This window comes from Monodon monoceros, unplaced genomic scaffold (assembly GCF_005190385.1).
Source record: "Monodon monoceros isolate NGI ecotype Baffin Bay Population unplaced genomic scaffold, NGI_Narwhal_1 Super_Scaffold_22, whole genome shotgun sequence".
NCBI classification, from domain to species: Eukaryota; Metazoa; Chordata; class Mammalia; order Artiodactyla; family Monodontidae; genus Monodon; species Monodon monoceros.
This window is the reverse complement of record NW_021703779.1, coordinates 43427843-43444790: the sequence shown is the minus strand read 5'-3', so window position 1 is coordinate 43444790 and position 16948 is coordinate 43427843. Positions and strand designations below refer to the sequence as shown.

Genomic DNA, 16948 nt, shown 5'->3' with positions numbered 1-16948 from the left:
GAGGGAGGGAGGGAGGGAGGGAGGGAGGGAGGGAGGAAGGGAGGAAGGAAGGAAGGAAGGAAGGAAGGAAGGAAGGAAGGAAGGAAGGAAGGAAGGAAGGAAGGAAGGAAGGAAGGAAGTCTTTGTGATCAGACCCACTGTCCAGCAGTGAGAAGATACAGATTCCAACCCTAGCTCCATAACTCACTAATTGTGTCACCCTGGGCAACTGTCTTGATCTCTGTGGGTTTCAGGTTCCCCATCTGTAAAAATGAGGGCATATCAGCATGTATGATTTTTACGGTCCTTTCCAACTCTCGTACTCTATAATTTTAGTAATGATTATTTGTGGGTTATTCGTACATTGTGTTGAATGACTTCTGAGAAGACATTAGCTTTGAGGAATTCCAAATGGTATTTTGATTGTAGAGTTATCACAGAATACCCTTCTGGCAAGATCAATAAATGGTACTACCAATCCTTAGGAAAGTAAGATTCAGCTGAGAGATGAAGTAGAGCACAACCTGGGACCCAACACTTCCAGTCTGTGCCTAACTAGAACTATACCAACATGGCCACGGTACCTCTGGAGTACCTGCTAGCCACAGACCCCGGAAACACCCAGCACACACTCCTGAAACATCACAGCAACCCTCTCGTCTACCACATAATGCCATAAATTGGAACAAGGTGAGGTTCATAATAATCCACTCAGGATTTATTAGAGGCCAAACGCCCTCTAATTTTTTTCTCCCTTTGAGAGGGGACCAAAGTGGTCTCACTAATTAGAAAATAAACGGGGAGCTTCCAGATTCAGCTCTGGCAAGTAAAAAGCTCAGAAATTGTCTTGCTGTATACTTGAAACTAATACAACATTATAAATTAACTATACTTCAATTAAAAAAACAAAAAAGTTGTTGCTCCCATGCGTACAGCAAGAAAAAGCTAGACAAACTGAAAAATCAATAACTTTTCTTGGACCCACCGGAGAACTGCTGCAAGGGAAACTCTGACCCCCAAATCTGAAGAGACAGGCTTATCCAAAAAGACACAGAGAGATCTGCTTACCTGGAGTAGAAACTGCTAGAACCATAACTGGTAGGGCTACTTAAAGGCAACTTTGATGAATTGCTGAAGGCTGTGTGTGGACTTGTGTGAGAGTAAGGATCTCCTGAGCCTATACTTCGGTGGCTTTTATCTCCAGGAACCCTACCAAGTTCTCAAAATGAAGAGCTAAGAAACATGTCCTCCTAGCTCAGAGGAGGAGAAGTGAAGAGCTATCATTGTGAAATAGGCCAGACCTGTCTCTGTAACAAAGGCCTATGCTCCAGGGGAAAATACTTTGCCTGAGCCTTATCCCAGTTGGGGGAAGGGCATTCTTCCCTCTCCAGCCCTAACCCATCTCACTTAAGGGAAAAAAGCAAAGTCAGTAGGGGTCTGGGCTTCCTGGAAATGGGCTGGGAATGCTGAGGTCAGAGACAGGAGTAGGGGGCAGGGAGAACAAAAAGCTATAACACCAGATTACACTTTGTGAAGGTTAAAGACACAGGTCCAACAGACACTGCAATTTAATCAGAAGATTATAAAATAACCTGCTCCCCCATACCATACAACCACACCAATGGGGCTCCCATATCTTAATAACAGTGGATTACAGCTGCAAGACACAGAATCTCTTTCAAGGAATTGTACTTAAGGAAACTCAAAATCAAGAGAGGAGACAAAAACAAGGACACTACAGGAATTTAACCCCTGGCACTAATAGTTACACCAAACATTAAACAAAGCCCAACTCCTAGCCAGTTTAACATAAATCTTAACACAAGGGAATTAAACTAGAAACCAGTAACAGAAAAATAGCTGGAAAATGACTAAATACCTGGAAATTAAGCAAAATACTTCCAAATAACCCATGGGTCAAAGAAGTCTGAAGACAAATTTTAAAACATTTTGAAGTAAATGAAAATACAACATAAAATTTGTGGGATACAGCAAAAAGCAGTACTTAGAAATTCATAATATTAAATGTGTATATTAGAAAAGAAGAGCTAAAATCAAAAGATCTGAACATCACCAAAGAAGACATACAGATGGCAAATAGCAAATGAAAAGATGCTCAACATCATTTGTCATTAGGGTAATGCAAATTAACAACAAGTTCCCACTACACACCTATTAGAATGGCTAAAACCTAAAACACTGACAATACCAATTGCTCACAAGGATGTGGAATTACAGGAACTCTCATTCATTGCTGGTGGGAATACAAAATGGTACAGCCACTTTAGAAGACAGTTAGGCAACTTCTTATAAAACCAAACATAGTCTTACCATATAATCCAGAAATTGCATCTATATATTTACCCAACTGACTTGAAAACCTACACCCACAGGAAAAACTACACACAGATGTTTGTAGCAGCTTTAGTCATAATTGCCAAAAGTTGGAAGAAACCAAGATGTCCTATAGTAGGTAGGTGAATAAATAGACAAACTGTGGTATATCCAGACAATGGAAAATTATTTAGGGATGAAAAGGAACGAGCTATCAATCCACACAAAGACATGGAAGAACCTTAAATGCATACTGCTAAGTGAAGGAAGCCAATCTGAAAAGTCTATGTACTGTATGATTCCATTTATAAAGACATTCTGGAAAAGACAAATTTATAAAGATGAAAACGGATCAGTGGTTGCCAGGGGCTCAGAAGAAAGGATGCCGAATAGGTAAGGCACAGGAGATTCTTTAGGGCAGTGAAACTATTCTGCATGATACTGTAATAGTAGATACATGTCACTATGCATTTGCCAAAATCTATAGAGCTTTACAGCACAAAGAGTGAACCTTAATGTATGCAATTAAAAAGAAAATCTCAGGATGGAATGCAGAATGTGGCAAAAGAATCCAATTATATTACAAATTTGTGAAACAGCCTCACTAAAGGGGTAAAGGAAAAAGATGCTGATCCAAGTAACTGGAAATGAGTGGAGTTTGTAAGACTAAAGGTAAAAGAATTTTGTATAAGCACTTCACTGTAGTTGATAAAGTAGTTTCCCACGGAGGGTATGGGTTAACAATTTGAAACCATGCACATACAGTGGAAATGAACAGTTAAATATTGGATGGTGGATGGTGGGAGCCACGTTTCTCACTACCTGGAGGGGACGGTTACAGATAAGCAAGGGGAGGAGGCAAGAATGATCCATGTGGTAACGGATTACAGTTAGAGACACCAGTATGATCTCATGTTTAGCTTAATATAGATGCCGACAGTTACATACAGATAATCTATTTACAGGTATGTGTAAATACGTGGGTCAGAATACACATAAATTTATATTTCCTTACTGAGAGGACCTAGAAGCAACAACACCCCAACAGAAAAAAGCACACCTCATGCCCAGATCTTGCTTTCTAATACCAATCTCCGCTGAAAGGAACTAGGGCTCCTTGGAGAAATGGCTGATTCTAGGACTGAGGCAGGAAATATATAACATGGGCCTGGAGCATATTGTAGTACCAGAAAGTAAATAAGTGCTTAAGAAACCTGCACAGTGACAGGGGTATATCAAAGGGAGACAGAGCCAATTGAAAGAGCTCCAAATGCAAAGTTAGAAAAATTTGAATAAAATAAAGTAATAATGGATTATAGCCCAAAGTATTAAACAGATGAGTCCCTACTGATATAAATAAGTGAATGAATAAATAACTGAGAATAGAGAAATCTCCAATGAAGAACAATTCCAAATAGTGTTTGTAGATACTTCACCCTCAAGGAGGTAGAGAATAACTTCCTTATTCTTAAGTGTCAGCTACGCAGTGACTTCCTTAACCAAAGAACACATTGTGCAAAGGATGAAAAAAGAGTAACTTCACAGTGGAGAAAACTGACAAACACTACCTCAGCCACGTGATCAAGGTGAACATCAGCAGTGATGAGTCATATTGATGGTATATACCTTTGATATGATGTGGTAAGAATGACACTTTACCTCTAGTCTTCCCCCAAGCCCCAGTCCGATTATGAGAAAAACATCAAACAAATCCCAACTTAGCAACATTCTACAAATACCTGGCCAGTAATCCTCAAAACTGTCAAAGGTCACCAAATATGAAGAAAGTCTAAGAAACCAACACAGCCAAGAGGAGCCCGAGGAGACACGACAACTAAATGTAATGCAGTGTCCTGGATGGGACATTAGGTAAAAACTCAGTAGACCTGAATAAAACATATACTTAAGACAAAAATATAAATATATAAGTGGGGGAGAGATTAGAGGGCATACATTCTGAAATCTGACTGGGTATTTTCCCATTAAGGAACCTAAAGGAAGCCTTTAAAGCCTATGGACCATCACCATAGGCCTCATTTTATGGGGTCAGCATATTAAAACAGGTGAGGTTTATGGCCCCACGGAGCTTTTGATAAGGGCTACTTTTTCTTTTTTTCAAGCTCAAAAAGCAGCGATAACAATTGCCATTCTCCTAGGCTAAGCGTTTAGGGAAGTTTGAATATTATGAGGGTGACGGTTCCCAAATTCCCTTTCCTTCTCCTCCTGGCACCATCCACACAAATGAGTCAGTTTGGGAGAGTCTAACTGAGATGATGAAGGGAGGATTCTCCATGAGCTGAAGTCTAAGATGTTTTCTGTTTCTCTCTGAAGGAATACTATGATCTTTCTTTACAGCGGGGCAGAACAAACAGAACTGTTTCACAGCTTCCATGGTGGATTTCATGCACCGTCATGTTTTTCATTTTAAAAGATTTTTCCCTTCCCTGGGACATCGGGAGGTTAATGCTGAGGCTGGCAGGGGTGGTCTGGGCATGTTCTCACACGTGAGGGGGAAATGGCCTGCTCATACTCCACCTGGGCTTTGAAGTCATCTGTGACTCTTCTGGTTTATTCTCCATGTCTATTGATCCCCACTCTGAAATTTCTCCAGAACTTATTCTTTCCCCCTCTTCATTTCCTGCTGCCTTAATTCAGGCCTTTGCTCTTTTGCCTAGATTGTTCAAAACTAACAGTTTAACTGGTCTTCCAGTCTCCAGCATACTCTTCCCTTGAACCTATCTTCCACACTGCCATAATTCTCTAAAACACCAATCTGATCACATCATTCCTCTGCTTTTAAATCATTTGGTGACTCCTTGGTTACAAGATGAGGTCCAAAAGCGCAGACAATCTGGACCCCACCTAGATTTCTAACTAGATCTCCCAGCCTATATCCCGCTCCAACTCTCACCATCCCCACCCTTGAAGTCTCAGGCCTCAGACATACAGACTCTGTTTCTTGAGCAGAGGACGCTCTCTCATGCTGCTATGTGCCTTTACCTGTGCTGCTCTTTCTGCCAGGAATGTCTCCTCATTCTACAGTTAGGGAGTAGCAGCAAGGCATGCTAGGTAGAAAGACAAGGAAGCGAGGGGGAAAAGAGAATCGAAGAACATTACCAAAACAACACAGTTCGTATCTGGGTGTTCCATAAATGAATGAATTGCTGAATTGCTGACCAGGAGTTCCAGGCTGCGGAGGCAGGCAAGTGAGAACAGATGGACTATGAGAATAGCTCTGAATTTCTTCCTGTTACTCAAACCCTTTTTCTATTTGCCTCCTCCTCCCCTTCTTTCAGATCTCTGTTTATGTTTCTTCTAATTTACAGACTACTATAACACTACCTCAGATGCATTTAACCATGCCATGCATAATTTATTTATTCATTACTCATAAATCAATCCCTCCAGCCATCTGGAAAACAAGGACCACTTCTGCTGCCTTTCAAGCTCCTTTTAACTAATCTTTTTAGTACGTGCCATTGTGCCTGGTACAAAGTGTAATATTTTATGCACAGTTTCACCATCAAATATCAAGGACTTTATGACCTTTTTTTTCTGTTGTTGTTGTGTTCACTAGGAAATCCGATGTGAAAACATTAAATAAAATAAGAACAATTAAAAAGCAAAGCAAGAAAATTATATCACTAGGGAGTATTGTAAGTGGACTGATTTTTGTGTGTGGCTCATGGAAAACAGCCTCATTATTATACGGTCAGACGTTGGAAGCCACAAGTAGTAATTCTCCTGTAAAGGCTAGTGATAAGTGGTGAAGGACTACTCACCTAAAACTATATTCCACAATCATAAGCAATGTCAAAATCTTGTCTGCCTCTTCTAGTTTATTAAATAGGAATAATGGATACTTGCCCCAATCACCTACCCAGAGCAACGTGAACACAGAAAAACTATTTTGGTCATACAGATGCCATATGAAATCATTTTTCATTAGAAGCAATGATGATAACTATGCTAAACCACTCTGGTTTAGCCAGAAGGCTTAAGTAGAGGTAGCCAGTTTAAGCTAATGGATACCCTAACTGACCACTTCACTAGAGCCAGTAATTGGTATGACTGACTCACTGTGGTTGTAAGTACTCATAAATGGACATGATACACACATGTCCCTTTTATATTAGTAGGCAAATAGGAAAACCCACTAAATACCAAACCATGAGTACCTTTCTTTTATGAACTTTAAATTCAGGGGCTCTCTTCTACTGTCACTGCCCTGAGGTACCTTTACCAGGCAAATTTCTTGTTATCCTTTTGAACCTGTGGTTTTCTTACCTGTATATTCATCCCAAGTTGGGCACCTCCCCGCAGAGGAGCCTTCCCTGACCTTTCCAACTATTGTTGTATTCCCCAGTTATCATCTATTGTCATTCAGTTTATTTCCATCCTCGAACTTATCACAATGTGTAATTAACTAGGGAATCTGTTTATTTACCCAACTAGATCTAAATTCCAGATCAGCTTGGATCTTATCTATGTTAATCCTGCCACTGTATTCCCAGTGCCTATAGCAGTACCTGGTTCATACCAGGTGCTCGAAAAGTATTTGTTGAATGAGTATGTGAAGGAGTTTTGTCCTCACAGTGACAATAAGGTTAATTCAAACTTCTCAGCATGACATTCAGGCCCCAATTTACTTATTTGGGCTTATATTCTGCCTTTTTATACCTCTGTATATTATGCCTGTTGCTATCTCTGTAAAAGCTTGCTTTCTGCCTCAAATGCTCTTCCTCCTACCAAATAATTTACCTTTCAAGGCCCTTCTCAAACACACCTTTTCTGTGAAATTTTTTCCAATCCTACACACACACACACACACACACACACACACACAGAATGCGTCCTCTGCTAAGTCCTTGTAATATAGGGTTATAATAGACATAATAATGATGATGATTATGACAGCTAACATTTTATTGAGCATTAACTCTATGCTGGGTACATAAGCACTTTATATGTTATTATCTCATTTAATCCTGAAAACAACTCTTAAGAGGTAGGTAGGTACTATCATAAGTACTTATGTGTCTGTTAGGCTAGCTAGAATCAACTTCATGAAGGCAGGGATGGTGCCTTAAAGCCTTGCTAATTCCCAGAACCTAGCAAAATATCTGTAATGTCATAGGCCCTTAATACAAATTTGCTAAATAATGAATTCTGACAGTAGCTTCTTGTCCCGATTTCACTTTGAGAATGGCAATCCCAATCACTTAAAGAACCAGACAATAAAGTATATAAATTTAATCTTAAAATGATACAGTCCTTTCTAATTACAACAAGAAACTCAGAAGTCATAAAAGAAAAGGGTTATATACCTAGCTATACAAAAATTTTAAAATATTTGTAGATTAAAAAAACAAAGTTAACAAAAGCAAACCAGAAATAGAAAATATACATATTCAACCTACATTAGACAAAAGATTAATAATAATAATATAAAGGGCTCTTATAAAAAAGTAAGAAAAGGGCTTCCCTGGTGGCACAGTGGTTGAGCGTCTGCCTGCCGATGCAGGGGACACGGGTTCGTGCCCCGGTCCGGGAAGATCCCACATGGCGTGGAGTGGCTGGGCCCGTGAGCCATGGCCGCTGAGCCTGCGCGTACGGAGCCTGTGCTCTGCAATGGTAGAGGCCACAACAGTGAGAGGCCCGCATACCGCTACAACAAAAAAAAAGTGTGAGAGAAAATAAGAAAAGATAATCAGCCCATTAGAAAAACAGGGACATCATATGAACAGGAAACTTCCAGAAAAAGAATTTTTTTTGGCCAGACCGCACAGCTTGTGGGGTTTTAGTTCCCTGACCAGGGATTGAACTCGAGCCCCCGGCAGTGACAGTGCAAAGTCCTAACCACTGGACCACCAGGGAATTCCCCAGAAAAAGAAATTTAAATGGTTAATAAACATGAAAATATGCTCAAGCTCATTAATTTTAAAAAGTGAAAATTAAAACAATAATAGGGATGTATTTATTTATCATATTGTAAAGATGAAAAAAGAATTATAATATTTAGTACCAGCAAGGCTGGTGAAAGGGGAAATAAGCACTCTTACACACTCATGCTACAGAAATGCTCTCATACACTTAAAAGATACACACACACACACACACACACACACACACGCACATGGTTGTCCATTGTGGCATTGTTTGTAATAGCAAGAGATTGGAAGCAACTGAAATGTGCATCAATAGAAGCTTGGTTAAGTAAACTATGGTACAGCTATACCATGAAATTGTATGCAGCCAATGAAGAGAATGATGTTACTACATAACCAAATAATAGATAAGGGGAATTTTCATTTTATAAATATATTCCAGATAATAAGAAAACAATTATAAAAAGGGGAAAGGATTTGAACAGACACTTCATCGAAGAGGATATAAGGTTGGCAGATGAGCACATGAAATGATGTTCAACATCATAAACCGTTAGGGAAATGAAATTAAAACCATGATGAGATAACACTACATAGCTGTTAGAATGGTTAAAATTAAAATTACTGAAAATACTAAGAGCAGAACAAGTGGAAGAACTACCATACATGGCTAGTTCAGATGCAAAATGGTACAGCCACTCTGAAAAATGGTTTGGCAGTTACTTACAAAGTTCAGCATACATTTATCACACAATCCAGTGATCCCACTCCGGGGTATACTACTCAGCAAGAGAAAGGAATGAACAACTTAAATGAATCTCCAAGGCATTAAGCTGAGTGAATGAAGTCAGTCTCAAAAGTTGAAACTATGTGACTCCATGTATATGACATTCTCAGAAAGGAAAAACTATGGAACAGAGAGCAAATCAGTGGTTACCAGGGCTTGGGGGTCAGGGAGGACTGACTGCAAAGGGTAATAAGAAGGAATGCTTTGGGGGTGTTGAACTGTTCTTACCCTGTCAGTGGTGGTAATTACAAGTATCTACGCATGTGTTAAAATTCATAGGACTGTGTGCCAGGAGATAAATAAATGTTATTGTATGTACATTGGAAATAATTTTTAAAAAGATAAATTGTCATCAGCAGTAATGATACCTTCTATTTCTCCATCTAAGGGAGGAACATCATCTCTCATGGAGAAATCCATAGCTGTCCCTGGTATGTCCATCAAGTCCTCATCACTGGAGCTGCTCTGGAAGCTATTGAAACTCCCCTGCTGAAAGCCTCTGTTATCCATAGCTCCTGTACAGAAAAAAAAACAGGAGGCTTATTACAATGATTTCCAAGCCCCTTACCACTTATTCTTTTTTTATTGTGGTAAATACACATAACATAAAATTTACCACTTAAACCATTTTAAACTGGCAATTCAGTAGCATTTAGCACATTTACAATGATGTGCAATCATCACTATCCATTTCCAGAAATTTTTCACTATCTCAAACAGAAACTTGCTACCCAGTAAACATAACTCCCCATCTCCCTCCCACCCCAGCCCCTTATAACCTCTATTCTCTTTCTGTGTCTGTGATTTGCTGATTCTGGATATTTCATATAAATGTAATCATATAAGATGTGGGCTTTTGTGTCTGGCTTCTTTCACTTCTCATAATTTTTTCAAGGCTCATCCATGCTGTAGCATGTATCAGTACGACATTCCTTTTTAGAACTGAATAACACCCATTGTATGGATATACCACATTTTATTTATCCATTTATCAGCTGATGGACATTTGGGTAGTTTTCACCTTTTGGGTTACCACTTATTCGTATGTCCTCTTTCGTGCTCTTATTTTGACAGTATAGACATACAAACTACTTAGCATAGTCAGTTACCCTCCAGATATAACATACCGCTACCCTTACCATGTAGTTGATATTGGTTTTTTGAGAACCACTGCAAATAAGCAAATCAAACGAGGACATGCATACAAAACTCATGGGAGTTCACAATAAAAATCTGAAATAAAAACTAGACAGCAGTATTCAGAAATGTGCTAGCCATCTGGGAGTGGAAAAATATTATTTTATGCCTCCGGCTCTCCCAGAGTTCTTAACACAATATAGATGCACAGAAATACTGGGAAAAAGAGGCATACTGTGCTGTTCAATGTTGTTCTCTGCTCAAGAATTTAATATTAAAGATGAAACACTTTTCACATCCCAAGTGGGAATCTTCAGATCATAACATTTTATTCAAAAAAATCTTAGTATATTGATCTTTTTTTTTTTAAAAAATAAAAACAACATTACAGCCAATTTTATCTAGCCCTGCACCACCACCACCCCAGTTTTTGATGAAATCTTGATCAAGTTTCATAGCCAGCAAAGTTCTATTCGATTAGGCAAATAATACTATTTTTTTAAATTTCATTCATTCATTCATTCATTTTATTTTTGGCTGCATTGGGTCTTTGTTGCTGTGTGCAGGCTTTCTCTAGTTGCAGTGAGCGGGGGTGCCTCTTCGTTGTGGTGCGCGGGCTTCTCATTGTGGTGGCTTCTCTTGTTGTGGAGCACGGGCTTCAGGCGTGCGGGCTTCAGAAGTTGTGGCAAGCGGGCCCGGTAGTTGTGGCTCACGGGCTCTAGACACAGGCTCAGTAGTTGTGGTGCACAGGCTTAGTTGCTCTATGGCACGTGGGATCTTCCCGGACCAGGGCTCGAACCCGTGTCCCCTGCATTGGCAGGCAGATTCTTAACCACTGCACCACCAGGGAAGCCCTAAATAATACTCTTTTAAGAAACTTCTTACTCTGGGTTATCAGAATTATGTGCAAGAATGTGGTAAATACCAAATACGTTAAATTAAACTTTAGGGGGACTTCCCTGGTGGTCCAGTGGTTAAGACTCTGTGCTCCCAATGCAGGGAGCCCAGGTTTGATCCCTGGTCGGGGAACTAAGATCCCACATACTGCAACTGGAGAGCCCGTATGCCACAACTAGAGAAGCCCGTGCACTGCAATGATGACCCCGTGCAGCCATAGTTAATTAATTAATTTAAAATTAATTAATTAAATGTTAGGCCTAAAAAACTGGAATCACAGCAGCTAAATTAAATATTTTAAACATTGAGCATAAAGGAGAAAGAAGCAACATTTACCAGGACTTCAATTAATTTTCAGGCCCTGGGCCATGCACTTAAAGTGAACTCTTTCACTTAATTTTTCCAGCGTTCCTAAGCTGTGGCATTAGCACTCCTAGTGCAGATAAGGAAACCAAAGCTCAGAGAGACTAAGTAACTTGCCCAGTTAGTGTTTTTAAAAGACGGTAAGCTCCAAATCATGTGTTCAATTTCACAACATCTCACTTATGATAAAGAGGTCAGCCTGAAGGAGGAGGTCAGCATGAGTGACATTTATGAACCACCTATTATGTATGAAGCATTGTGGGATAGTGGGACAGATACAGAAATGATGCTGGGTAGGCCAGATGAGATGAAGATTGAGAGGCAAAGACTTGGGAGTTATCAATATCAAGGTGATGACTGAAATCAAGAGAACAGATATTCTAAGGGAAATCTGCCATTCACTTATGGATAAGGATGAATATAAATAAAAGAAACACATTCTCAACAACATTCTTTAGTATACACCAACAGCTTGAACTCTGTGCAGACATGAGTCTAAACAACAGGTTCTCCAGGAACATTACCATGCTTCCATGGTGACATATGGTCAGGTGGAGACAGTAGGGTCATTTACCCAGAGGTACTAATAATTTAGAAAATTATCTATCATAAAACCATTCCCTCAGCTACAAAACCTCTAACCTTCCTATGTGGATCAAATGTTTCCTAGGATACTAAGAATCCATGCTTTGCATCTTCAGCCCAGCTCCCTCACTGCCAGCCAATCCTTCATCCTCGCTAGACTCTTCCTCCTGCTCTATCCTGCTTCCTTCACGCCCCTTCTCTGAGCACACCTGCAAAAATGCACTTACACGAATTCCTCTGAATTATGATTCTAAGCAAGAAGGTGACAAAAGCGGACTCTGCTGCTGCTTCCAAGTCTAACCTGACTACCACGGATCCTTAGCAGGTTTTTCCTATTACCAACGACACACAGGAAATTCTGAATCTCTCAGTCTTCCCTCCTGTCATCCAGGAAGAAGTGTCTTTAATCTTTATTTAAGAAAAAAATCAGTCTCTCTATTTTGTTCTTGATCTGACTGAGATAACAGATCCTTACCTGCCTTACTCTGAGTTACTTTATCTTATCCTTTAAGGAAACCTACTATCTCTAGCCCTCATCTCTATCTCAAGCTCCAGTCCTTAATTTCCAAGAATTCCATCTGACACTTCCGTTGCTGCTTCAAACTCAACAGGATGAAAATGAAAAACAAGCAGAAACAACATTAGCCTAAACACAAATAACAAAATCCAAACAAGGCATGTTTCCTGCCCTCGCCCCTCACATCAACTTTCCCTTTTAAATGTAGGTGGCATCAGAGTCAATAGTTGCACTTAATATTTGTCTAACTCTGGGATTTACTACGTTCAACGAACCTATAAAAGCCATCTCAAAAGTAGGTATTCCAGGTTTCTAGAAATCTTAATGGAAAACGAGCACCATTTTAGCTGATGAGAAGAACTTGGGAGATTTTCTTTCTGTTTAAATTCATCCAACGCCTGTGAATTCCAGTGACTAGCACTGAAAGTAGGCAAGAAAATTTGCAAAATGATGCAGAATCCTTTCCCTCTCTCTTCACTGGTTATGTGCTTCATTCAGGAAATGATTTAAAATACACAGTTTCAGCAACTCTACATTAGCCACACAAATCATAGGAAGAAGAAGTATGGGGAGTCCAAAAATAATTTATATTTGGCTTTGGAATATGTCCTGTAGTCATATTTTCAGAAGGTGTACCTATTGTTCTGGGAATTCATTAAAACAAAATAATGACGCTACAAGATGAAGACTCAACAAAGGAGAAGCTGGAAAACTCTTCCGTTTCCCCATTAGGACCTTACAAACTCCTTCCTGTAAGCCACTGACACAGAACAACCCAGCTAAATTGAGCTGCCTCATTTCAAACATTTCGTGGAACAGTTATCTGGTTCAGTGTTTGGGTTATAAAGTGCTTCCTTAATAAGTACATAGAAATAAAGGGTCAACAAAAGAAAATTAGAAGCAGCAAGCAGATCAAGCAAAACAGATGCAACAAACTGGAGTTCAACAAAGAAAAAGAACATAATCAGTAAAACTCGAAGTGATATTTTGCCCGTGGATAATCCATTCTGGTAGTATTTGGTTTTATTCTGCAGATATAAAAAAGTTCCAGACAAAAAGTTAAAGCAGCAGAATAATGAGGAAATAATTTAAAGTTCCTCCAAGTTGAGATTTGATCCTGCATTTAGTTGAACTCCAAGCCTATTGCTCTTTCCATAACACTCTGGGGCTTCCCTATGACATGTCAGTCCAGAGAATGGCACATCTGGAATAAATCAAACCTCTAGATGGTCACAAGCCTGAGGTCAGCCAGAATTTAGGGTAGACCAGGAACAAAGTAACAGGATTTATTATCCCAACTAGTGGATTACTATAGGGCTTGTCATACAATGAAGGGTTATGGGGAGAGGGCAAACAGGGAAAAATGTTTGGTTGATATCTGCGTTACATAGCTGACACTTTCAGTGCCTTTTGTCAACTTCTTGCTTAAAATCATAAGCTGGTTCCCCATTGCCTTTTGGGTCAAGTTTACATTTCTTTGTATGGTATTCAGAGCCCTATCAAATCTGGATCCCATCTACCCAGACAGACTTATCTCCTGCCATAGATTTGTTATACTCCACATAGGCCATGTACTTTAACACCTCCATACCTTTGCTCAGGCCATATATTCTATCTGAAATCCCACCCAGCCCCCACCCTCTTTTTAGCCTGGTGAAGTCCCCTTCAATCCATCTCGGGCCAGCTCATACAAGCTTTCCCTCAACACCCGCTTTGTTCAGACATCTATGCTGATTGCATAATCTCTTCCACTTGAGTCTTGTGACTACACCGTATCCTTCTCATTTTTGTGGTCTTAACAACTCTAGTGTTGTTCCAGAGAAGGTATTCAATAAATGCTTATTGAGGAGGATTCTAGTTGGGGAGGAATGGTTAATAGCCAGTCAACATATTTATATAGCCAATACTCAATAAATCTATGCCTTGCACTATGGGGGTAGAGGATTAAGGATACAAAAAACATTTGTTACCCTGTCACTGCTCTCAAGAATTTATTATCTAGTTGGGGAGGAAACTTCCACATAATGTAATTATACAACAGCTAAGTGTTAAACTATTAGAATAAAAGTGAAACCGGCATTTAGAAAATGGAAGGGAGATTGTAAGCTAGAGAAGCCTTCATGGAGGAAAGAAGGTATTCGAGGACCAGGAAACAAAATGGCCAAAGGCTTGAGATGAGAATGAGGCTGGCATCTGTGCTTGACTAGAGGACAGGGTAGCTGTATGTGAGCAAATGGTTGGGAAGCCAATGGAGTCACTGTAGTTTTTGAGGAGCAACATGATAAAAACATAATTTTAGGAGGTAAGTGTGGCAGCGGTGGACTGGAAGAGAGAGGATGAAAAGGCTAGGAAGGCAGTTCACCACTTCCAGTCTTAATGTAGGTCATTTAGGATGGAGGAAGAAGGGGGAAAAGGGGAGGAGGAGTGCATATTCCCAACAGCTGTACTGAAAGAGCCAGGTGGGGATGGGGTGGGATGGTGCTAATTTGTGGTATGGCATACTAGCATCTTGTTTAACTAGTGACAGCAACACATGTTGGTACAAACAAATTAATACCTCCATCTCAACTAGCCCATTTGGCAAAAGCAAATGTATAAACCAATGGGCAGGCTGATACACACAACCCTTCAAATAAAAATATAAAGTATGTCACATATTCCAATGCTAACAAACACAAAGAAGCAATAAACTTTTCTATTTCTTATTTTGGTTCAAGAACGATAACTGTTGACCTGCACATGGTATTCCGTGTACATAATATGCCAGATACCACAAATGTGGAAAAGGGAGGATGCAAAAGGAAAAAAGGGTAAGAGAGGCATTATACAACCTACCAAGATACGAGTATTGTCTTATCACTTAAAAGAAAGAACATTAAGTCAATCCTAAGTATAACATTGAAGGTGATAAGAACTGGCACATACATAAAATCACCCTTTTTCTACCCACTACACTTTGAGCTACTTGAGGACAGGGTGCCTTAAATCTGTGTTCCTAAGTGCCTGACACAAAGAAAGCTCAGTAAATAATCTAGTTTATACTCCAATTCCAGTTTTAGTTACTTTATTTTGAGAGGCAGAAATGAAATGCAAATCTTGGACAGTAGTCTCTGAGGTGCCTTATTTCAGAGGTTTGGGCCAATCCTAACCCAAGGCACCTTCTCTACCTGTCAAAATTTCAAGTAAAAAGTTCCAGGAGGAAATAACAGTGCTTCTTCTCACAGTGTGGTCTTCATCTGGGAGTCATCCTCACAGACAAGTAGGGGTTATGAGAAAAAACAGAGCAGGCAGTACGAGAAAAGCAGTTCTCAAACTTTTTGGTCTCAGGATCCCTTTAGTCTTCAAAATTATTGAGGGACCTAAAGAGCTTGTATTTATATGGGTTCTATCTATAGATATTTACTGAATTAGAAATCAAACCCCAGAAATGTTCAAAATAAATATTTATTAATGTATTTAAATATAATAATACTCATCCCATTATATGTTTACGTTAACTTTTGGGAAAAAAATCTATATTTTCCAAAAAAAAATTAGTGAGAGGCATTTTGCAAATCTTTTTATTTTTTAATTTTTTAGATTTTTAAATTTTTTATTCTTACTTTTATTTATTTATTTATTTATTGGCCTCACCACGCTGCTTGCAAGATCTTAGTTACCTGACCAGGGTTCGAACCCGGGCCCCCTGCAGTGGAAGCTCAGAGTCCTAACCACTGGACCACCAGAGAATTCCCACAAACCTTTTTAATGTCTGCCTTAAGAGGACACATATTCCATTAGCCATCAGAGCAATGACATCAGCACCTGTCATACAGCCTCTAGAAAACTCCACTGCATATTCATGAGAAAATGAGAATGAAAAAGGCAAAGAAAGTCTTAATATTAATATGAAAATAGTTTTGACTTTGCAGACCCCATCACAGGGTCTCAGGAAGCACAGATCACTCTTTGAGAATTGTTAAAGGAGAGAAAGAACACAGAATGGAGAAACCATACTTGGGCAACACTCATGACTGGTAAGAAGGAGGAAGAGGACAAACCAGTCAGATGAGACTGTGTTGACAGATGAAGGAAGTGGAAGTGAAGCAAACTAATATTTCCTATAAATATTTTTCCAAAGGAGAAATAGCCTTGATATATAAAGAGATTGTTCAAATCATTAAAACTGAATCCCAACAGACGAAAGGGCAAAAGATATTGGTAAGTAGATAATTTATTAAAGAAAACGGGGAAAGGGGTTTTAAAAATTCAGAGAAATTAAAATTGAAACAATAATATGCTATTGTCCCTTAGCATTTCTTTGGTTTTATCTCAGAGATCCTTTCTTTCTTTTTTTTTTTTTTGGCTGTGCCACATAGATTGTGGGACCTTAGTTCTCCAACCAGGGATCGAACCCAGGCCCCTGCAGTGAAAGTGCCAAGTCCTAACCACTAGACCACTAGGGAATTCCCTCAGAGATTC

At 39.5% G+C, this 16948-nt stretch overlaps 1 protein-coding gene across 2 annotated transcripts in view; it reads right to left on the bottom strand.

The window, feature by feature from the left end:
- The window catches only part of CLCN5 (chloride voltage-gated channel 5), a 167535-nt gene that overhangs the window by 34007 nt on the left and 116580 nt on the right, over positions 1–16948 (bottom strand). The window contains exon 3 of one of the 2 annotated variants that reach the window (XM_029240074.1): positions 9357–9503. In XM_029240074.1, coding sequence (XP_029095907.1) covers positions 9357–9503 — 147 coding nt within the window. Of the gene's footprint in view, positions 1–5313; positions 7619–9356; positions 9504–16948 lie in introns of those variants that run through there. The other variant, XM_029240077.1, reaches the window with a different exon arrangement.